Raw genomic sequence first — 18,693 nt, 5'->3', positions numbered from 1 at the left:
AAAACAAGAGTGATGACATTGTATTTCCAGCTGCCTTTTTGTTCCTCCATTGAGTACATGTTTAAGTTTTGTCAATTTTACTTCTGCATGAACTTTTCTGATCTTCCTTTTCTATTCTGTTTTCCACCAAGCTAAATTGAGTCTATGTTACAGGTCAAACTCTGTTTTAGCTACTTTCCACTCCTTATCTCTTTCAATGCTCACCACAACATTCTGAATTGGGTTGCTTTACATTGGTGTTATGATATATGGTTTGAGGGTTGAAGACATTAGGTCATGGTAAACTAATAGGTGCAGAAGTTAAGATTCAAATCCAAGCCCAAGACATTGTCTTTTAAAAGAGAGTTTAGACAGACAAGACAGGTAGTTCTGAGTTTGTCCCTTGTTCTGCCACTTATTAGCCATATATTAGACAACTATCTTAATATTGCTAAGCCTCATTTTATTCTTTCAAAGTGTAGAAAATATAACTTCTTTGTATTGTTGTGTGCTTGTAAATGATTAACACATTTTTTGCATACATTAATATGCTAAATAAATACCTTATTTTAAGTTACAGTCATTAGTATGTTTGTACCTTTGTAACAGATTCTTTAATTGGTCTCCTCAAAACATCTCCTTGGTTCAAATAGTATATTTTCCTTCAATTTCGACTCTGATCATGTCACGTTCTAGATTAAAAATCCTCAGTGATTCTAATGGTATCCTATTTTCAGCAGAATAAAGTCTAATGTTCTATAACAGGATAGGGGCTTTATGTTCTGGTCACAAACAATACCTACAATTAGTCCCATTATTCCTCATTTACCTTATAATTCAGTTAACACAGGCAACTTACCATTCTCAAAAATGTCCTGATATTTTCAGCCAAGTCTTAGCTTACGCTGATCCACTGGCCTAGAATACAGTGCCCAGCTAGTTTTGCTACTGTTCTGTTTAGGGATCACAGAGGACTCAAATGTCACATCCTCTGTTAAAGTTTTCCTAGTTCCTAGAGGAAGAAATACTGTCACCCTGTCTTTGTAACCCTTGTGCACAATAATGTTGGCATGGCATATATTGCATTCTGCCTTGTAAGGCAGATAATTGTGAATATGTCTTGTCTATATTACTGAAATCAGGAACTGAATATTTTACGTATTTGTGTGAACTCTATAATAAAGACTCATATACAGAGAAACATGTATTTCTGGTATGTATTTTCTCAACTTTTTAATTCTTATTTTATAATGTACTTTCATACAATTTTGGCAAATTTTTAAGTGGGGAATGGTCCTATTTGCTTCAATAAAGGAATCTTTTAAAACAGATGATTTTTCCTTCCATTGATGAAGTTAAATGTGTGGTGCTACTTGAAAGAATTCAGAAGAAGTGAAAACCTAGGTTACTTACACTGAGATTTTAAATAAAAGAAGAAAAATTATTATTAAATGTATCCTGTACAGTAACTGTCCTCTTGCAAGTAAGTTTGAGGCTGTCCAAGGTCAGTAATGACTGCTAAAATACATGATAATAGACTTCTTTTTTCAAATTAGCCAAATTCGACTTATTAAAACAATTTAACAGACAAAGTGATACTCTTTGTTTACACTGAAAATAAATCATACTTATTATAAGCCTTTGATACTGCCTGCTTTTCTCCTTGATCTTGAGGACTTCCAAATAGTACATTTAATTCTCACAGTTGGGCACCTAAGGATTTCATGATGTTCCAAATGTAATCCCTCCCTGACAAGGGAGATCTAAGGAGTTCTATCTCAGGATATCAAGACCATAGTTTTAGGGAAGTCTTGCTGATGGCTCCTCTCTCCTGCACAGGTTTCCTATGACCGAACTTCTAACAATCACATTCTCTGTCTTGTGCCCTATGTCAGACTCCACATTATAATGTAATTGTCCAATCTCATAGTTCCTCTAGGAATGAGCCACTGCTGTCTCTGTTGTTTTTCTAAAGATGATTGCTACCCATAAAACTGAATTGAGATTTGGTGCCTTCTGTTCACTGATGAATATCTTTGATAAATGCTGACTCCCACCAGCTGGGGCCATTGCCCAGCTTTTATGCTACACTATGCTGGGTCATGCAATGTGCAAGTAAGTGTAGCATAAAAGCTGGGCAATGGGCCGGCTAGAAACTGCCCATAACTTTCACATACTGCTTGTTTGACTGCCTGGTTGGGTCACCCACCCAATTCTTGCTACCTGGACTCCTTTGCCTTGCTAAATCTATACCGGCATCAAATCTGGATTCCATCTACCACAGACCAGACTTTGTGTTTCATCTCTAACTCTGAAAATGATTCATACCTCATTGAGTCTGAGGTATGAAATATTCTAAAAACAGATTTTTCTATTAGTTTACCAAATACAACAAGCTTATTTATAATCATAAAATGTAGAAAACTAATACTTTCATTTACTAATACAGATTCTCTACTAATATTCATAGCATAAATAATGTCTCATTTTCTAAAGACACAAATTTAGTAATCTTGAGAGATTTTTCTTTCTCATCCAATCTTTATTCAAATTTATTCATCTTTATTCAAAGTTTCTAAAAACAGATAATAGGGAAAGGACAGTCTCTTCAATAAATAACGTTAGGAAAACTGTGTATCTATGTGCAGAAGAATGCAATTAGAGCCTTATCTCACACTACAGATGAAAATCAACTTAAAGTAGTTTAAAGACTTAATTGTAGGACCTAAGCCCATAAAATGACTAAAAGAAAACATAGGAGGAACTTCTATGACATTGGTCTGGGCAAGATTTTAAAAAAATATGACCCCAAAAGCACAGGGAACAAAAGTAAAAATAAACGAATGGAATTACATCAAACAAAAAAAGCTTCTATATAGCAATGGAAGCAACAGAGTGAAGAGACAACAGGAAATGGGAGAAACATTTGGAAGATATAATCTGCTAAAAGGTAGTATCTAAAGTATATACCAAACTCAAGAAACTCAATAGTAAGAAAACAAATAGAATCAGCCTAAGTGTCTATCAGTGGATAAATGGATAAAGAAAATGCGATACATATACACAATGAAATATCATTCAGACATTAAAAAGGAGAAAATCCTGTAATTTGTGACAGCATGAATGAACTAGAGGGCATTATGCTAAGTGAAATAAACAAGGCACAGAAAGATAAATACATAACCTCACTTTTTTGTGGAGTCTATAAATGTGAACTCAAAGAAGCAGAGAGTAAAATGGTAGTTCCCAGAGACTTAGAGTGAGGAGGTTGGAGAGATTTTGGTTAAAGTATGCAACAAACATTTTATTTTCATAGAAAGAATAATTTGAAGAAATCTATGATTCTGGTGACTATAGTTAGTAACAATGTATCATATTCTTGAAAATTACTAAAAGAGTAGATTTCAAGTGTTTTCACCAAAAAATGATAAGTATGTGGGGTAATTAATGCCTATGTCATTTTGCTGTATCTAAACATTTCATTATTTACACATATTTCAAAAAATCATGTTGTACATGAAAACTATATATAATTTTTGTCAATTAAAAAATAAAATAACTTAAAAATGATTCTGAGACAGAACCAGAAATAACAACAAAAGAAGCAATAAAGAATGTTTTCTTCAAAAGCACAGTTCAATTAATATGTGTACATAAATAAATATTATATATTATTTAATATTAGGATATAATTCTATCTATATGTACACATAATAATAAATATATACCCACACACATAGCCTTTCTGATTCTCTCTTGATGTGTGACATTGTTTAAGCTTTTGTTATATTTCAATATTCTTGTATTCTCTTTGGGGTTATGTCACTTAAGAAGCCATTAGTGACCTTTGAATATTATTTTGAGTAGCGGTGAGTAACAATTTGTTTTTCTATTGAGAATAAGTGAAATAGTTGAATTTGAGTTGGTTATTTCATTTGGAGTTACAAGTAACTTTTTAATTCACATTGTTCTTTAGCCTGAAACTAGGAAATGGAATCTTTTTAGGGTTTGAAAATAGGAACCAATCACTCAGAGAAACTTTTCAAGTAACTGTTCTCTTTTTAAGCCTATGATTTCAAAATTAAGATAAAACTACAATTTATATTAATTAAAAAGAATAATAAATACTAAAAAGTAAAGGAAAAATGAGAAAAGTCTGGATAGAACTCAATTGTGGCCACTTAATCTCTTTTTAACAGTCTCAAAATGAAATATTTGGGTCACAGTCAAGCAGTGCTTCATAGTAACTTATTAAAAACAGAGTTCATTGGTTCAGATATACTTTGAAGGTTTTTAAAAAGTGAACTTATTCTACTGCTTTCAATCATTTTGCTTTACAGTGACCATCAGGTCTTAGGATGAAAAAAATACCCTGCTATTTTGAAGAAGTATCCAAATTTTATCTTTGGAAGATAAACACTTTAACAGAAAATCCAAAAATGTCAATAACATCTTAACACTCTTTGACTCCTTTATTATTCTTAGTTGTGTCCTCTAATTTTTGTTTATGTGTTTTCTAAAATTATTTATACACAAAATAAATTTAGTTATACATAGGATGAGATAGTCACAAATAAAAGATAAGTGAAAGTACTGCAACAGGATATTTTAAAAGGTAATTATCTTCAGAATTGTGCACCTAATCTAATGCAGCTTATTTGCCTTTATCTTTATTTAGTAGCAATCACAGGATGAATTGGCTACTGGGTTAATTTATCAAAACTTAGAAGTGCTACCAGTAACACTGCTGTGTTTCCCCAAACGAGGCAAAAAATAAATAATAGATATAATAATGAAAGCTTCCTGAGGCCAATCCAATACCATATTTTGTATAAAATGATTTGTTTTTGCTAATACCTATATTTGCAGATGTCTGCACATTTTATATGAGCAAATACTAGCTTGAGATCATAGAAAGATCTTGTCCCATTTCGTCATTTTCTATTTACACAACAATTTTCAAACCCAAATTTGTCAGGGTTTGGCAGGGTAAATAGTCCAGAAATAGAGTTATGTGTCTATCTTAGTTTCACTGTTACAAACTGCAGCATATGCTAGATTAAGGGAGACTGTTCTAAGTGGTTCTAGCTAGGATGGGCAAGATTTAAGAAGAGGCAAGGAGATTAAGTTCACTAACTCTCTGGGATATTTTAGCTCTTGTCTCATCTGAAGCTTCTGATGTGTGTATGTGTCTATGAAGAATGGTTAAAGCTTGATTCAAGATTTTTCTCAATGGCTGTTTTATTTAGACTCTATTGTATCTTAAAATTTTAGTGATTAGTAATATATTATATTGAGAATATTTTATCAGTACCACATAGTGAAATACAAATTGCAATGTTATTTATAAATATGCTTACCTTCACATCTTTGACATTCATCCTTGTTCCCTCTTTCCCAACAAATATATCATCAATGTCCACTAGGATGTACCTGTCCAAGGACAATGTCAGCCTCTTCCCTGACAAGAAGGAGATGGCGTCTATGAAGATGAGCTTGTGTAGCCAAAAGTTTAAGTTGTTGCCAAAAAGTACTCTCTGAATTCCGTCATGAAGACCCAGATCCTGAATCACCGTTGCAAAGAGTGTTTTGCTAGACAAGGATGAAAGGGATTTTTCTGTCTGTAATTCAGTTATAAGTACAGGCTGGTAGGTTGAATGATTATATTGGAAAATAGTCCAGTCTTCCCCAGGAAGAGGGCCTTTCTCAACCTTGGGGGCTTTGGTAATATGCAGCAAAGGAGATTGAGGGTTAACAACACAGTCCTTTAGAGCTAGATTATTGAAAAGATTTAACGGAAAGCCTTTTAATTGTGTACTTGGTAAGCTGTTCTCATTGGCTTTATGAAAACCGATTATACTAACACTGTATTCCACACAGTATTTTTCTAAAAGCTCTCGATTCCATGAGTCCATGCTGACATACTTCAGAATATTTTCATAAATAACTAAAGTGTATTTCCCTTTGCCATTATCTGTAAGAGGAGGTATATCTCCCTTTCCAGGGGCAATAACCATGTGGTACTGAAATCGGCTGGACTCCAAAATAGCTATGATATCTTGACCGAGTTGAGAGTATTGGCTCTCCACAAAGAGAAGTACAGTTGGGTCTGTTTTGGATGTATCAATAGGTTTAACTGTTTTCAGCTCCATTGACCGATATGGTAGAATTTTGATGTCAGCACATTCTGCTTCTGCAGTGGTTTCAATAAGTGTCATTTCCTGTTTGTAGCCAGAGTAGAGAAAATAGGCAGAAATGACAATGCTCACCAAGCAAAAGGTAGCTAAGAGAACAGTCAATGTTCGAAAACTTCTCCGGAGTTTCACAATAAGATTCATTTTCTAAAATAATGTTTTGGTAGCTTTTTCCCAATTTCGTTTCCTAAAGTGCCATAGTGAATAAAGTATGAGATGTTGCAAATATCACTTCCCCAAAGTTCATGTAACCATTGCAAATCATGTAAAATGTTTGAAGGGAGCACAACTGAGTTAAAGCTGGAAGGCAATGGACGGGGAAGACATAAGTTGAGGAGATTTTGAATATGTCCAATACCAAGAATTGCTGCAGAATCCTCTAAGCATAATCTGAAAGAGAGGAGAAATGTAATAACTAAGACAAAAATATAAATATAAATATTTATTTGTATATTAATGCTGATACCCAAGAAACATATATAGCAATGATAATTTTAGTGTATTAATACACCAAAATATTAATGGTCTGATGTTTACAGTCTAGACTTAACTACCTATAGTAGATTTTTTGAAAACCTCCAGAATAGAGAAGCCAATTTTATTTTGCCTAAACATCCATATGTATATAGGAACATGTACTGAGATCATTTTCTAACTAATCACACCAAAAAAGGAAAATAAGTAAAAAAGTAAGCTTTAACAAAGAATGTCATTTGCCATAAAACTGTCCTACAGAACTGATAAACATTATACACATATAAAATTAGGAAATCAAGAAATCAGGGGCTTAGAGCAATGAAACATGCTCTTAGGTATCTGCTTGAGTGTCTGGAATTACCAGCTGACTCAATAACTCTGTCTTAGGTTTAGAGTAGTTACATGTTTTTCTCTATAACAATATATCCAGTATCTGGACTCACAAGGAGCCACGTGGCCCTCTTCAGCATTACAGCCCAGATACACAGGATTGCTCCTTATTCATTCAAGGGGAGGCATTCCCAGATCCCTCTAATGAAACGGGGGACAGAAAGCTTAGGTGAAAAGAACATTGACTTGTTATTCTCAAAGCATGTTTCTTAATGTTGCCTATTCCTGTAATAAGAATTAAAACTCTTACCCGTTGTCAATTTTTGTCCAAGAATCAGATGTCCCATTTCTCTACCACTGCCTTTAGTTCAAAAGAAAATGAATGTAGAATGCATTTGTATTACCTCTCTCTTGCATTGCTCTAAAGAAACACCTGAGACTGGAAAATGTATAAAGAAAAATGTTTTAATTGGCTCACAGTTCTGCAGGCTTTACAGGAAGCATAGCAACTTCTGCTTCTGGGGAGATCTCAGGAAGCTTCCATTCATGGTAGAAGGCAAAGGCGGAGCTAGATGTCTCACATGGTAGAAGCAGGAGCAAAAGAGAGCGTGTGGGCTCAGAAGACAGGAAGATGAGGATATGTTCGGAAGTTCTTAGAGACTGGTTTTAAATGGTAGTGACCAAAATGCTGATAGTGATGTGGACAGTGAAATACAGGCTGAGGAGATCAAAGATGGAAATGAGGAACTTACTGGAGGCTGGAGAAAAGGTCACTTTTTGTTATGCCTTAGCAAACAACTTGGATACATTGTGGCCCTGCCCTATGGATCTGAGGAAGTTTGAGCTTGAATGTGATTATTTAGGGTATCTGATGGAAGAAATTTCTAGGCAGCAAAGCATTCAGGAATTGACCTGGTTTCTTCTAACAAACTATACTGAGTTACACGAGCAAAGAAGTGACCTAAAGTCAGAACTGATATTTAAAAGAGAAGCAGAACCATGAGGCAATTAAAACTCTTTTCTTTGTAAATTACTCAATTGCAGCTATTTCTTTATAGCCATTTGAGAATGAACTAACACGCATTAAAAAAATCCCAGACTGCTTCATCACAAATGTACATAATTTTCCATTATTATTCTATGTTTTTCTTTGTATAGATGATTTTGAGTTTTATGAATTACTTTTTATACAAGTTTTCTTCATTCCCCTCCAAACTGTTAGAGTACTTAAATAATTTTCAATTTCTCAATTTGCCAAACTTTCCCTATGATAACTATCTTGGGTGAAAATAGTTCATGTTATCAATGTGTAATATATATATTTAAGATGTGTGTTATTGATGCATTACATCAAAGAGAATTAAATTAGCTGTTTATAATGAGGAGTATGGTCTACCATACTGTGTATATTTTATAATTTCTGTGTTTTTCAATTTGGGGATCTGAGTGATTAATGGTTATTAATGTTAACTGAAAACATTTTAGATTAAATGATTAAACATTATAATGTTTTGTCACTACATTTTATTCTTTATTTCTATGTTTTAAAATAGTTAACCTCATTAGTAATTTACATTTTAAAAATCTACATGAAGTTGAAATGCTTGTTTTTGTCAGAAAATAACTTTTGAACGTTTTCAAAAAATTTAAAGTTTACATCAAATACTTTAAATATTTTAATTCTTCAGATTCCAAATATATAAATGGACTTATTTTTTCCCTGTGAAATATATTGTACCAGTTTGAAAAGTCTCTCCAGTGATTTCACATTAACTTTAAAAACAAATGAATCCCACATGTTGGGGACTTATTAATACTCTATTTAAAAATTTTATTTATTTATTTATTTTGAGATGGAGGCATGCACCACCACACCAGGTAAATTTTTGTATTTTTAATAGAGATGGGGTTTTACCATGTTGGCCAAGCTGGTCTCAAACTCCTAACCTCAGGTGATCCACCAGCCTCAGCCTCCCATAATACTGGGATTATAGGAGTGAGCCACTGCACCCAGCCAAATGAAATTCTTTAAGATAATTGTCTGCTTTCCAAAAGTATTTGAAAAATCAGTTCCCTTTAACAAAATTGGATTGCATTTTACTAAAAAGAAATGGAATACGGCAACAAAAAGGCTTTGGTTTGGTATGAAATATGTAAACCAATTTTACTATGCTATCTACTTTTATATATGCTTTAAAACGTTCATATATAAATTTTTAAATAAAAATGAAGTTAAAACGTATATACATATATATATATGCTTATATATGTAGTGTATAGTGTGTGTGTGTCATAATATTGAAATTAAAATATATTTGGAAATTGTCAAAGGAGATTATTAATCTTATATCAGTTCCTTGATTTCTCAAAGCTCACATTTTTAATTTAAAAAATCCATTTAAACAAACATAAAATCAGATCCACCCGATTCACACCACCGCCCCAAATAATCCAACATGAGCAGATATCTACTTACATACTTTGGAGAACCGATTAGCATTTTAGGAATAAATGTAATCAGAAGACTTGGAGATAAATTAAATGTATACTTTTTAAAATCTTTACTTCTTCTGACATTAAAAATGCGATTTTTATTTTGAATACTCAAAGGAGAACATGATGGTTTTGCATATTTAGAATATCTCATCCTAATGCAATAGTGGAAAAGACATTAAAAAAAAAAAAAAACATATGGGGCAAGAATCTGCCAACCCAAAGAATAAATAAAATTTAAATGTGACATTTATTTAACAGTATTATGTTCAGAGTTAGGAGAATGATAGACATATCAGAGTTAGGAGATGGAAGACATATTTGTTTCAACGTAGGTGTTTCAGCAAAAGGAGTTATCCTTCCCATTCAATTCTCCCAGTTTTTCTTCCCTAGCAAAACTGGCCAGTGGAGATGAGGAATGCTGGACCGTAAAACACGATACACCATAAATGTTTACTTATGCCTCACACCTGAACTAAGAAATTCTATTATGACATTGTTTGAGATGCCAAAGAGTTGTAGTCTGTTATTGCTTTGAATCTCCTACCTACTGCTGTGACCCTTAACATGATATGGGAAAAGGAATGCAGGAGTATGGATAGGGAGAACAACCAACTATAAGAATCTTATGTTGTTACCATAAGTCAAATAAGACAATTGAGGTTATTTTTCAAAGGGCACAGAAAAAAATATTTCAGGACAATAACGAAGATGTTAAAATGCTTCCGTAATGGTATAAAATATGGGGCGTCTGTTTTTAAGTAGTCTAAGGTAATACGCCAAAATGTTTATTTTACCTTAATTCGTGTCTTCTTTAGGAAGACCCCAGGACAAGTTAGCAACAAACAGAAACGTTTGGGAGCTTTCTATTCCCCACTTTCCCCTTACATGGTGACGTTGACCTTTCATTACAGAAAGAACAGACAAATATGTGGATTACTGAGTAAATTGCATCTATGGTAAAACTAGTTTATTAACCACCAAACCAGGTAAGTTAAATAGGCTTTGGTCCCAATTCTTCTAAATCTGACATTCCATGTTTGAATAAATCTGTAGTTAAAAATTTGGAAAGAGAGGTCTACTTATTATTTGTCATGACAACCTGTCACAAAATGTGAGCTTCATGACCCCTGCACAGGCTTTGGTGAGAAAAAGTGGGAGGCTTTCGTAGGTGTTGTCTTTCTTGTCCTCACTTTTGTTTTCTTATCTTTACCTTTTATCCTTCCAAGTGGGGCTCATCGCCTAGGTAGTAGTGGAGTAAATACCTCCCAGAATCTTTTACTCTCTTTCAAGATTAGAAAATATTACATGCAGATATTAACATTTTTGTTTCATTTATCTGTTATAAGATTGCTTTTGACATTTTCACAATGTGTTTAGAGATTCTCTAAAATACAGTTTGCAATGTTTGTTTGCACATAACCATTGCAAACTTCTAGTAATCTCTAGTAGCAGCAGAGAAGTGAGTTAGTAAACAAAGCAATTATAGGTACTACTGTAGTTATTGCTAATTTTTTGAAAGACAGATATACAGAAGTAAGATATATACTAAATCACATTGTATATACATGTGGTTATTTCTTTGTTGAAAGTGACCTGATGAACTGTACAGATCATTGAAGAGGTTCATGAAAATTCAGCTAAAATTGAAAACAACAGCAACAACATTTACCAGCATTTAATAAATGGCTACTACTTGCTGGTAACTATGCTATATTCTTTGTATTCAAAATCCTGTTTACTCTTTAAGGGTCTATTTTTAAAATGACAAAATTGAACTTTAGAAGGCTTAAAAACAGACCTAAGATTAAACTACTAATGATTTACGATGCTAGGATTCTACAATTGTACTGTGGAGACAAAACAAAAATTAAGTGAAGCCCAGAACTTAGCAATCAGCAAAATTAAATAATTAAATAAACTGCATATCTTCAAATTTTCTTTCAATTTTAAAACTTCAGACATTCAAAGCCAAAAATGTCTACCAAAAACGAAGAACAACTGTAGAGGTGAATTGAACTGATTTAAAAGTAGCTGTCTTGTAAGTTGGAATGACTTAAGTATTTGCAATAATTTCACCAGCCTTGACTTTTTGGGATACGTGTGGGAAAAACAGTTGATTTCGTACCTTGTTTTCACATGCTTCGTGAGTTTTTTTGTTTGCTTTTAGGAATCATAAAAAATTAGCTCATATTTTATATTAATGAAAGAGAATTTTTAATTAAAGCTGTTACACAGGGTGGGCATTGTGGCTCAAACTTGTAATTCCAGCACTTTGGGAGTCTGAGACTGAAAGATTGCTTGAGTACAGGAGTTTGAGACTAGCCTAGACAACAAAGCAAGATATTGTCTCAACACAAAATAATAATAAAAAAAAAATTAGCCAGGTGTGGTGGTGTGAACCTGTAGTGCCAGCCACTTGGGAGGCTGAGGTTAGGGGGATACCTTGAGCCCAGAAGTTCAAGGTTGTAGTGAGCTATGATTACACCACTGTACTCCAGCCTGGGTGACAGAGGGATACTTTATCTGAAAACAGGTAAAACCCCCAAAACACAAAGACTATTATATAAACATTTAACTTTTTGTTCATATACACTAATTGCACCAGTGCTTCTTTGGGGTGAATTTCAAAATTTGTAACCATATGAAATGGTTTGGCTGTGTCTCCACCCAAATCTCATCTTAAATTGTAGTTCCCATAATTCCCATGTGTTGTTGGAGGGACCTGGTGGGAGATAATTGAATCATGGGGTGTTTACCTCCATGCTGTTCTTGTGATAATGAGTTCTCATGAGATCTGATGGTTTATAAGGAGCTTCCCCGCTTTGCTCAGCATTCATTCTTTCTCACCACCCTATGAAGAGATACCTTCTGCCATGATGGTAAGGTTCCTGAGGACTCGCTAGCCATGAGGAACTGTGAGTCAATTAAACCTCTTTTCTTTATAAATAATCCAGTATCAGGCATTTCTTCATAGAAGTATGGGAATGGACTAATACACTAAATAAGTATCACAGAGAATGCGGTACTGCTGTAAAGACCCTGAAAATGTGGAAGCAACCTTGGAACTAGGTAACAGGCAGAGGTTGGAACAGTTTGGAAGGCTCAGAAAAAGACAGGAAGATAAGAGAAAGTTTGGAACTTCCTAGAGATTTGTTGAATGGCTTTGACCAAAATGCTAAGAGTGATATGAACAATGAAGTCCAGGCTGAGGTGATCTCAAATAGTGTTGAGGAATGTGTTGGGAACTGGAATAAAGGTGATTCTTGCTATGCTTTAGCAAAGAGATTGGACCCTGCCCTAGAGAGATGAGGAACTTTGAACTTGAGAGACATGATTTAGGGTATCTGATGTAAGAAACTTCTAAGTGGCAAAACATTCAAGAGGAAGAAAAACATAAAGGTTTGCAAAATTTGCAGCCTGATAATGCAGTGTAAAAGAAAACCCAATTTTCTGGGAGAAATTCAGGCCAGCTGCAGAAATTTGCATAAGTAAGAAGGAGCAGAATGTTAATCACCAAGACAGTAGGGAAATGTCTTCAGGGCATGTCAGAGACCTTCCTGGCAGAACCCCCCATCACAGGCCAGGAGGCCTAAGAGGAAAAAATAGTTTCATGCACCAGGTCCAGGGCCCTCCTGCTGTGTGCAGGCTGAGATTTGGTGCCCTGTGCCTCAGCCACTCCAGCTGTGGATAAAAGGGGCCAACATACAGCTCTGACTATTGCTTCAGAGGGTGCAACTCCAAAGCCTTGGTGGCTTTCATGTGGTATTGGGCCTGTTGGTACACATAAATCAAGAATTGAGGTTTGGGAGCCCCACCTAGATTTCAGAGGATGTATGGAAATGTCTGGATGTCCAGGCAAAAGTTTGCTGCAGGGGCAAAGCCTTCATGGAGAACCTCTGCGAGGGCAGTGTGGAAGGGAAATGTGTGGTTGGAGCCCCCCCCAACCATAGTCCCCACTGCAGCACTGCCTAGTGAGAAGAGGGCCACCGTCCCCTAGACCACAGGGTGGTAAATCCACCAACAGCTTGCATCATGGACCTGAAAAAGCCACAGACAATACCAACTGTGAAAGCAGATGGGAGGGGGTTGCACCCTGAAAAGCTACAGAGGTGAAGCTTCTCAAGGCTGTGGGAACCCACCTCTTGCATTAACATGACCTGGATGTGAGACATGGAGTCAAAAGAGATCATTTTGGAACTTTAAGGCTTAATGACTGCCCTATTGGATTTCAGACTTTTATGGGACCTGTAGCCCCCTTTTTGGGCCAAATTCTCCCATTTGGAATGGGAATATTTACCCAATACCTGTAGCCCCATTGTATCTAGGAAGTAACTAACTTGCTTTTGATTATACAGGCCCATAGGCAGAAGTGACTTGCCTTGTCTCATATGAGACTTTGGACTTGGACATTTGGGCTAATGCTGGAATGAGTTAAGACTTTGGGGGACTGTTGGAAGGGCATGATTGTATTTTAAAATGTGAGGACATGAGATTTGGGAGGGGCCAGGGGCATACTAGTATGGTTTGGCTGTGTGTTCCCAACCAAATCTCATCTTGAATTTTAATTCTCATAATTCCCATATATCATAGAAGGACCTGGTGAAAGGTAATTGAATCATGGGGGTGATTACTCCCATGCTATTCTCATGATATTGAGTGAGTTCTCAGGAAATCTTACTGCATTATAAGGTGTTTTTCCCCTTTGCTTAGCACTCATTCTCTCTCCTGCCACCCTGTAATAAGATGCCTTTTGCCATGATTTTAAGTTTCCTGACGCCTCCCCATCCACATAGAACTCTAAGTCAATTAAACCTCTTTTCTTTACAAATTACCCAGTCTTGGATATTTCTTCATAGTAATGTGAGAATGGATTAGTACCTCATCTTTCAAGAGAGATGCAGTATTTCCAAATTATAGGCCACCAACATGTAAGTGAAAATGAAGGAGACCAGAATAGAAATATTGTCATACTTCAGGTACAGCAGAGGTAAGTAGTGCTTTATGAAACTTTATGTTAGGGTATCCGTCTATGCAGTGTGTGTGTATTTGGATACCAATGTAAAAATATTACTTACTCGGGGTCATAGTCAAAAGTGTTTGCGGAGTGCTACTCAATAGGGCACAGCTAATTCAAATTATTTAATCTGGTTTTAAGAAAATTATAAATATCATAAAGGTTTTAGCTAAAGATTAATGCAGTCTCTTATGATTCTGAGTTGTTTTGGAAAATATTCAATATTGATTAAATAGTACTTGAGACTATGAAATGGTTGATATCACATGGTTAGTCTCACAGGATTCCTTTCAGCTTCCAGGTCAAAAAAATTGTGATATTATTTTCAGTAGCAACTATTGTTACATAAATCATAATTTTTTCAAAATAGAGGTAAAAAGTAATGTGTAATTGTTATATTTAATCAAAATCAAAGTAGTATGCCCAGTTTACAATTTTCTGCAGAAATAATCTTTTCCGTACCCATGTATAACCAGTTGATTATCACCTAACTTCTATACACTTCATATTTTTTTGATTTCAGTGACATAATATAAATTTATTTTAGTCCCCAAAGTGTGCATTTTTACCAGTACAAACTCCTAAAAGTGTCATTTCAAACATAATGATAACATTACTACCATAATATTATATTGTAACATAATATTATACTAGGTACATAGCTCTGAGCTATCAGCTACATTCATACTTCAAAAGATTATGAAGTCAACTCAGTAAATAGAAGAGTAAATGTCAGGCGATTTCTTTTATCACCATTTCCTGCAGAGATATGTATACTGCCTACTTTCTTGTTCTTATTTTCTAAAGAAAATAAATGACATGATTTTTTTAAGTAAATAGTCAAATTTATTAAAACCAACTACAAATTTTTATGCATGCATCTTGTTTATTAGAAAAACATAGTGATTTTGCAAATAAGGAAACTTTTATATGGATATTTGTTCTGCTTTTCCATATAAGATTTAGATGGAGCAGTAGGAATGCTACCTGTGGCCACGTTGAGAGGCCTGGTAATCAATCATTGCTTGGAACTTTGTATTTATATTTACAGCTAAGATTTCATTGCTGAATTTCACCCTTACACTACTAAAATAATAATCAGATCCCCAGAATGTATGCGCCAGAATTAAACAATTTTTTAATTCTCACTGTCCTTACCTGCCTCCTGATTCCATAGATAATGTGTATCTCTTCTAAAGTTAATCATCTTTTCTAAATTTTGCCTCCACCTATTTTCTAGAACTTCCACCTCTCTTTTCTGGGGACTTGTAAAAAACTGGTATAATACTTTCTGAGTAACTGACCATGAACAACATCTAAATAGGTTTTGTTTGTAATTATAACCTTGTTTTGTTTTGTTTTTAGAGAAGGAGTTTCACTCTTGTCCCCCAGGCTGAAGTGCAATGTCACGATCTTGGTTCATTGCAACCTCTGCCTCCTGGGTTCAAGCAATTCTCCTGCCTCAGCCTCCCAAGTAGCTGGGATTACAGATGCCCTCCTCCACACCTGGCTAATTTTGTGTGTGTGTTTTTAGTAGAGATGGGGTTTCACCATGTTGGCCAGGCTTATCTCAGAATCCTGACTTCAGGTGATCGCTTGCCTGGACCTCCCAATGTGCTGAGATTACAGGTGTGAGCCACTATGCTCCACCAATTATAATCTTTAGATATCTGTATGGTTTCAGTCCCTACCACTTCCTCACTATTCCTAGTTTCTGGGTTCTGTGTTTATTTTAGTTTGAGATTCCAGGTATCATTTTGTTAACAAGTTTAGTTCATGCCCATATTCATAACATTTTCTATCACATTCACCCCCACCCCCAATCTAAGCAACTGCCCTAATTTTTCTATTTAGCTTCAGAGTCAAGCTTTTTGAAAGTTTACTCTTATAAAATTTCTTATCTTGTTATTACTACACTTTATGTGTCGAACCATTTACAGTTTTGGAATGGCCCAGGTTATCTCTTTTATCTTTAAGTCTAATCAGTTATTATTCATTTTTAGAAAGATTCAGCTTGGGTAACATTGCCTCAAAAAAGTCACCCCTGGCATTACAGAAGTTAGTTTAGCGAGTGTGTCTCCACTATGCTCTCATAGTACAGCCTGTAACATAGACAGTTCAATTGGGTAATTATCCATGGATTTCCACCAAGGCAGGAGCTGTGATTTATTCAGAACTGTATCTTCTGTACTTTGTAAATTCCCTGCTATGTCCTGCACAAAACAATTATGCCAAAACAACAATAAAGTACTTACATCCTGCATATATTCACCTTCTTTGTCTACCCCAAGGTACAACTCAAATGCTCTCTTCTCCAGACACTTGTTGGGAAAGGTGGTGGAGGATGGAAGAAGTCTGAACTTCAGTTTCTTCATTTTCCAAATGAAGGACATAAAATGGTTTATATTTTTATTTCCATGTATATACTTATCAGGGAAGATTTGGAAGGATACTTAACAAAATATTAATCATCTCTGTTTTGTGCTTTTCTAAATTATTTGAATTTTTTAAAGAATCATGTGCTATCTTTATAAGAGCACAAAAATGTAGGGAAAATGTTTTAAATGGGTGAGTTTCATGACTGTAGGATTACTTCAAAATATAAAATACTATAATCGTATGAATAACAAGCCTTTCCTAGTCATGCCAGCCACTGGTAGTCTTTCTTCTTCTAAATCTCTGAAGAACATGTTGTCCTTATCTTTTTTATGATACCTTTGCTTTTTTATATAACTGATTTATGTGTCTTCCCCAGAAGACTGTGGGTACATTTTCAATAGCCTAGTCTATACATAAAGCTTCTCTTTTCACAATAAGCTACTTAGTTTATTTTTCTTCAAGCATAATCCAGTACCAGATTAGACATGGAGTAGATTAGTAATAATCTTGAGTAAGTCAGTTAAATTGATGTTCAATGTTATAATATTTTAATAGTTTTTTTTTTTAAATTGGAACAATGATCTCAGAATCAAGCCTAAAGTTTTGAAACTGGAAAATCAATTGCACCAAATTATCTCTAAGTTTGCTTACTATTAACCAGACCCATTTGTAATCACAGAATATGTAGGTCTGAAGAAATCTGGATTGTATTAATATTGGTGTATGTCCCTTCAGAATTTATGTTTTTATTTGTATTAATTTTATTTATTTATTTATTTATTTATTTGGTAAGCACATAAAATTTGATCTACCCTTTTTACCAGCCTTAAGTGTACCATGTAGTATTATCATTCCAGCATTAAAGTTCCAGCTTATCATTTTTAAATACAATGCTAAAGATATTATTTCTATCTTAATCATTAATTTTCTTGTGTTATTTTTAGAGGACATTTTCTAATGAATTTTTTACTACTCAGTCATTTCTCTTGTATTTCAGAGAAGGGAATGTGTATTTTTATTAACAACAAAACCCTGCTACAAAATTACCTGTACCAATATAATAACCTACTGTACAGCATTATGTTCTTTATTTAAAAAATATTAAAAAATTATAATTACGCCAAGTTTCTATTTTTGAAAAAGCCAAAATAATAATAGAAGATTTAGGCCTCTACATTGCCTAAAGTTGTAAAATATCCAAAACTAAAATAGAAAAGGATGTAATTAAATTACAAAAAGTTAAAATAATAAAATGAAATAATTTATTCTCAATCTGATCACCATTTTTATAACAGAGGCCATAGAACAGATTTATTCATTATGTTTGATATTTGTTTTTCTAGAATTAGGAAATAATATATTGGTATATCACATTTATATGAAAGGAGAAAATAAGAAATTTGCTTTTTTAAAATGGGTATTTCTGAGCACTCTTTTGGTCTCCTAACTTTTTCAACACTAGAGGGCAATATACTCTTGCTTTTTTTTTTTTTTGCAAAAATAGGCCAACAACACCTGTTTTCCATTGACAGGTTACTAAGTGCTAACTCCATGAGTCCAGAAAGTATAGGTAACTGGGCTCTCAGGATGAGCATCATGCTGTTGACATCAAGGAAAGATCAGAGACTCAATGTTGAAACACAAACTTTGCCACAATTACACACCAAATACATTTTGATCAATTTTCTTTTTTGCATTTATAATAAACGGACATTTTTATATTGCTGTGTGGTTCTCTGCTTCTGAAGTTTTATTTCTGTTTTTTAATATGCATCTTTTTGTTAGTATTGTGCACAAAAGAAGAAAAAATAAAACATCAACTCT

General features: G+C 34.3%; 1 protein-coding gene across 2 annotated transcripts in view; it reads right to left on the bottom strand.

Moving 5' to 3' along the window:
• LOC105731215 (N-deacetylase and N-sulfotransferase 4) overlaps positions 1-18,693 on the bottom strand; it is a 282,122-nt gene that overhangs the window by 240,226 nt on the left and 23,203 nt on the right. The window contains exons 1-2 of one of the 2 annotated variants that reach the window (XM_012472890.2): positions 9,457-9,538; positions 5,340-6,563 (exon numbers count right to left, since the gene is read on the bottom strand). In XM_012472890.2, coding sequence (XP_012328313.1) covers positions 5,340-6,317 — 978 coding nt within the window. In that variant the 5' untranslated portion in view covers positions 6,318-6,563; positions 9,457-9,538. Of the gene's footprint in view, positions 1-5,339; positions 6,564-9,456; positions 9,539-18,693 lie in introns of those variants that run through there. The other variant, XM_064383738.1, reaches the window with a different exon arrangement.

The sequence above is a fragment of the Aotus nancymaae genome, unplaced genomic scaffold, assembly GCF_030222135.1.
Source record: "Aotus nancymaae isolate 86718 unplaced genomic scaffold, 86718_ANA_hifiasm-v0.15.2.pri h1tg000033l, whole genome shotgun sequence".
NCBI classification, from domain to species: Eukaryota; Metazoa; Chordata; class Mammalia; order Primates; family Aotidae; genus Aotus; species Aotus nancymaae.
Note: the sequence above shows the minus strand (reverse complement) of the source record. Positions and strands in the feature narration are given on the sequence as shown.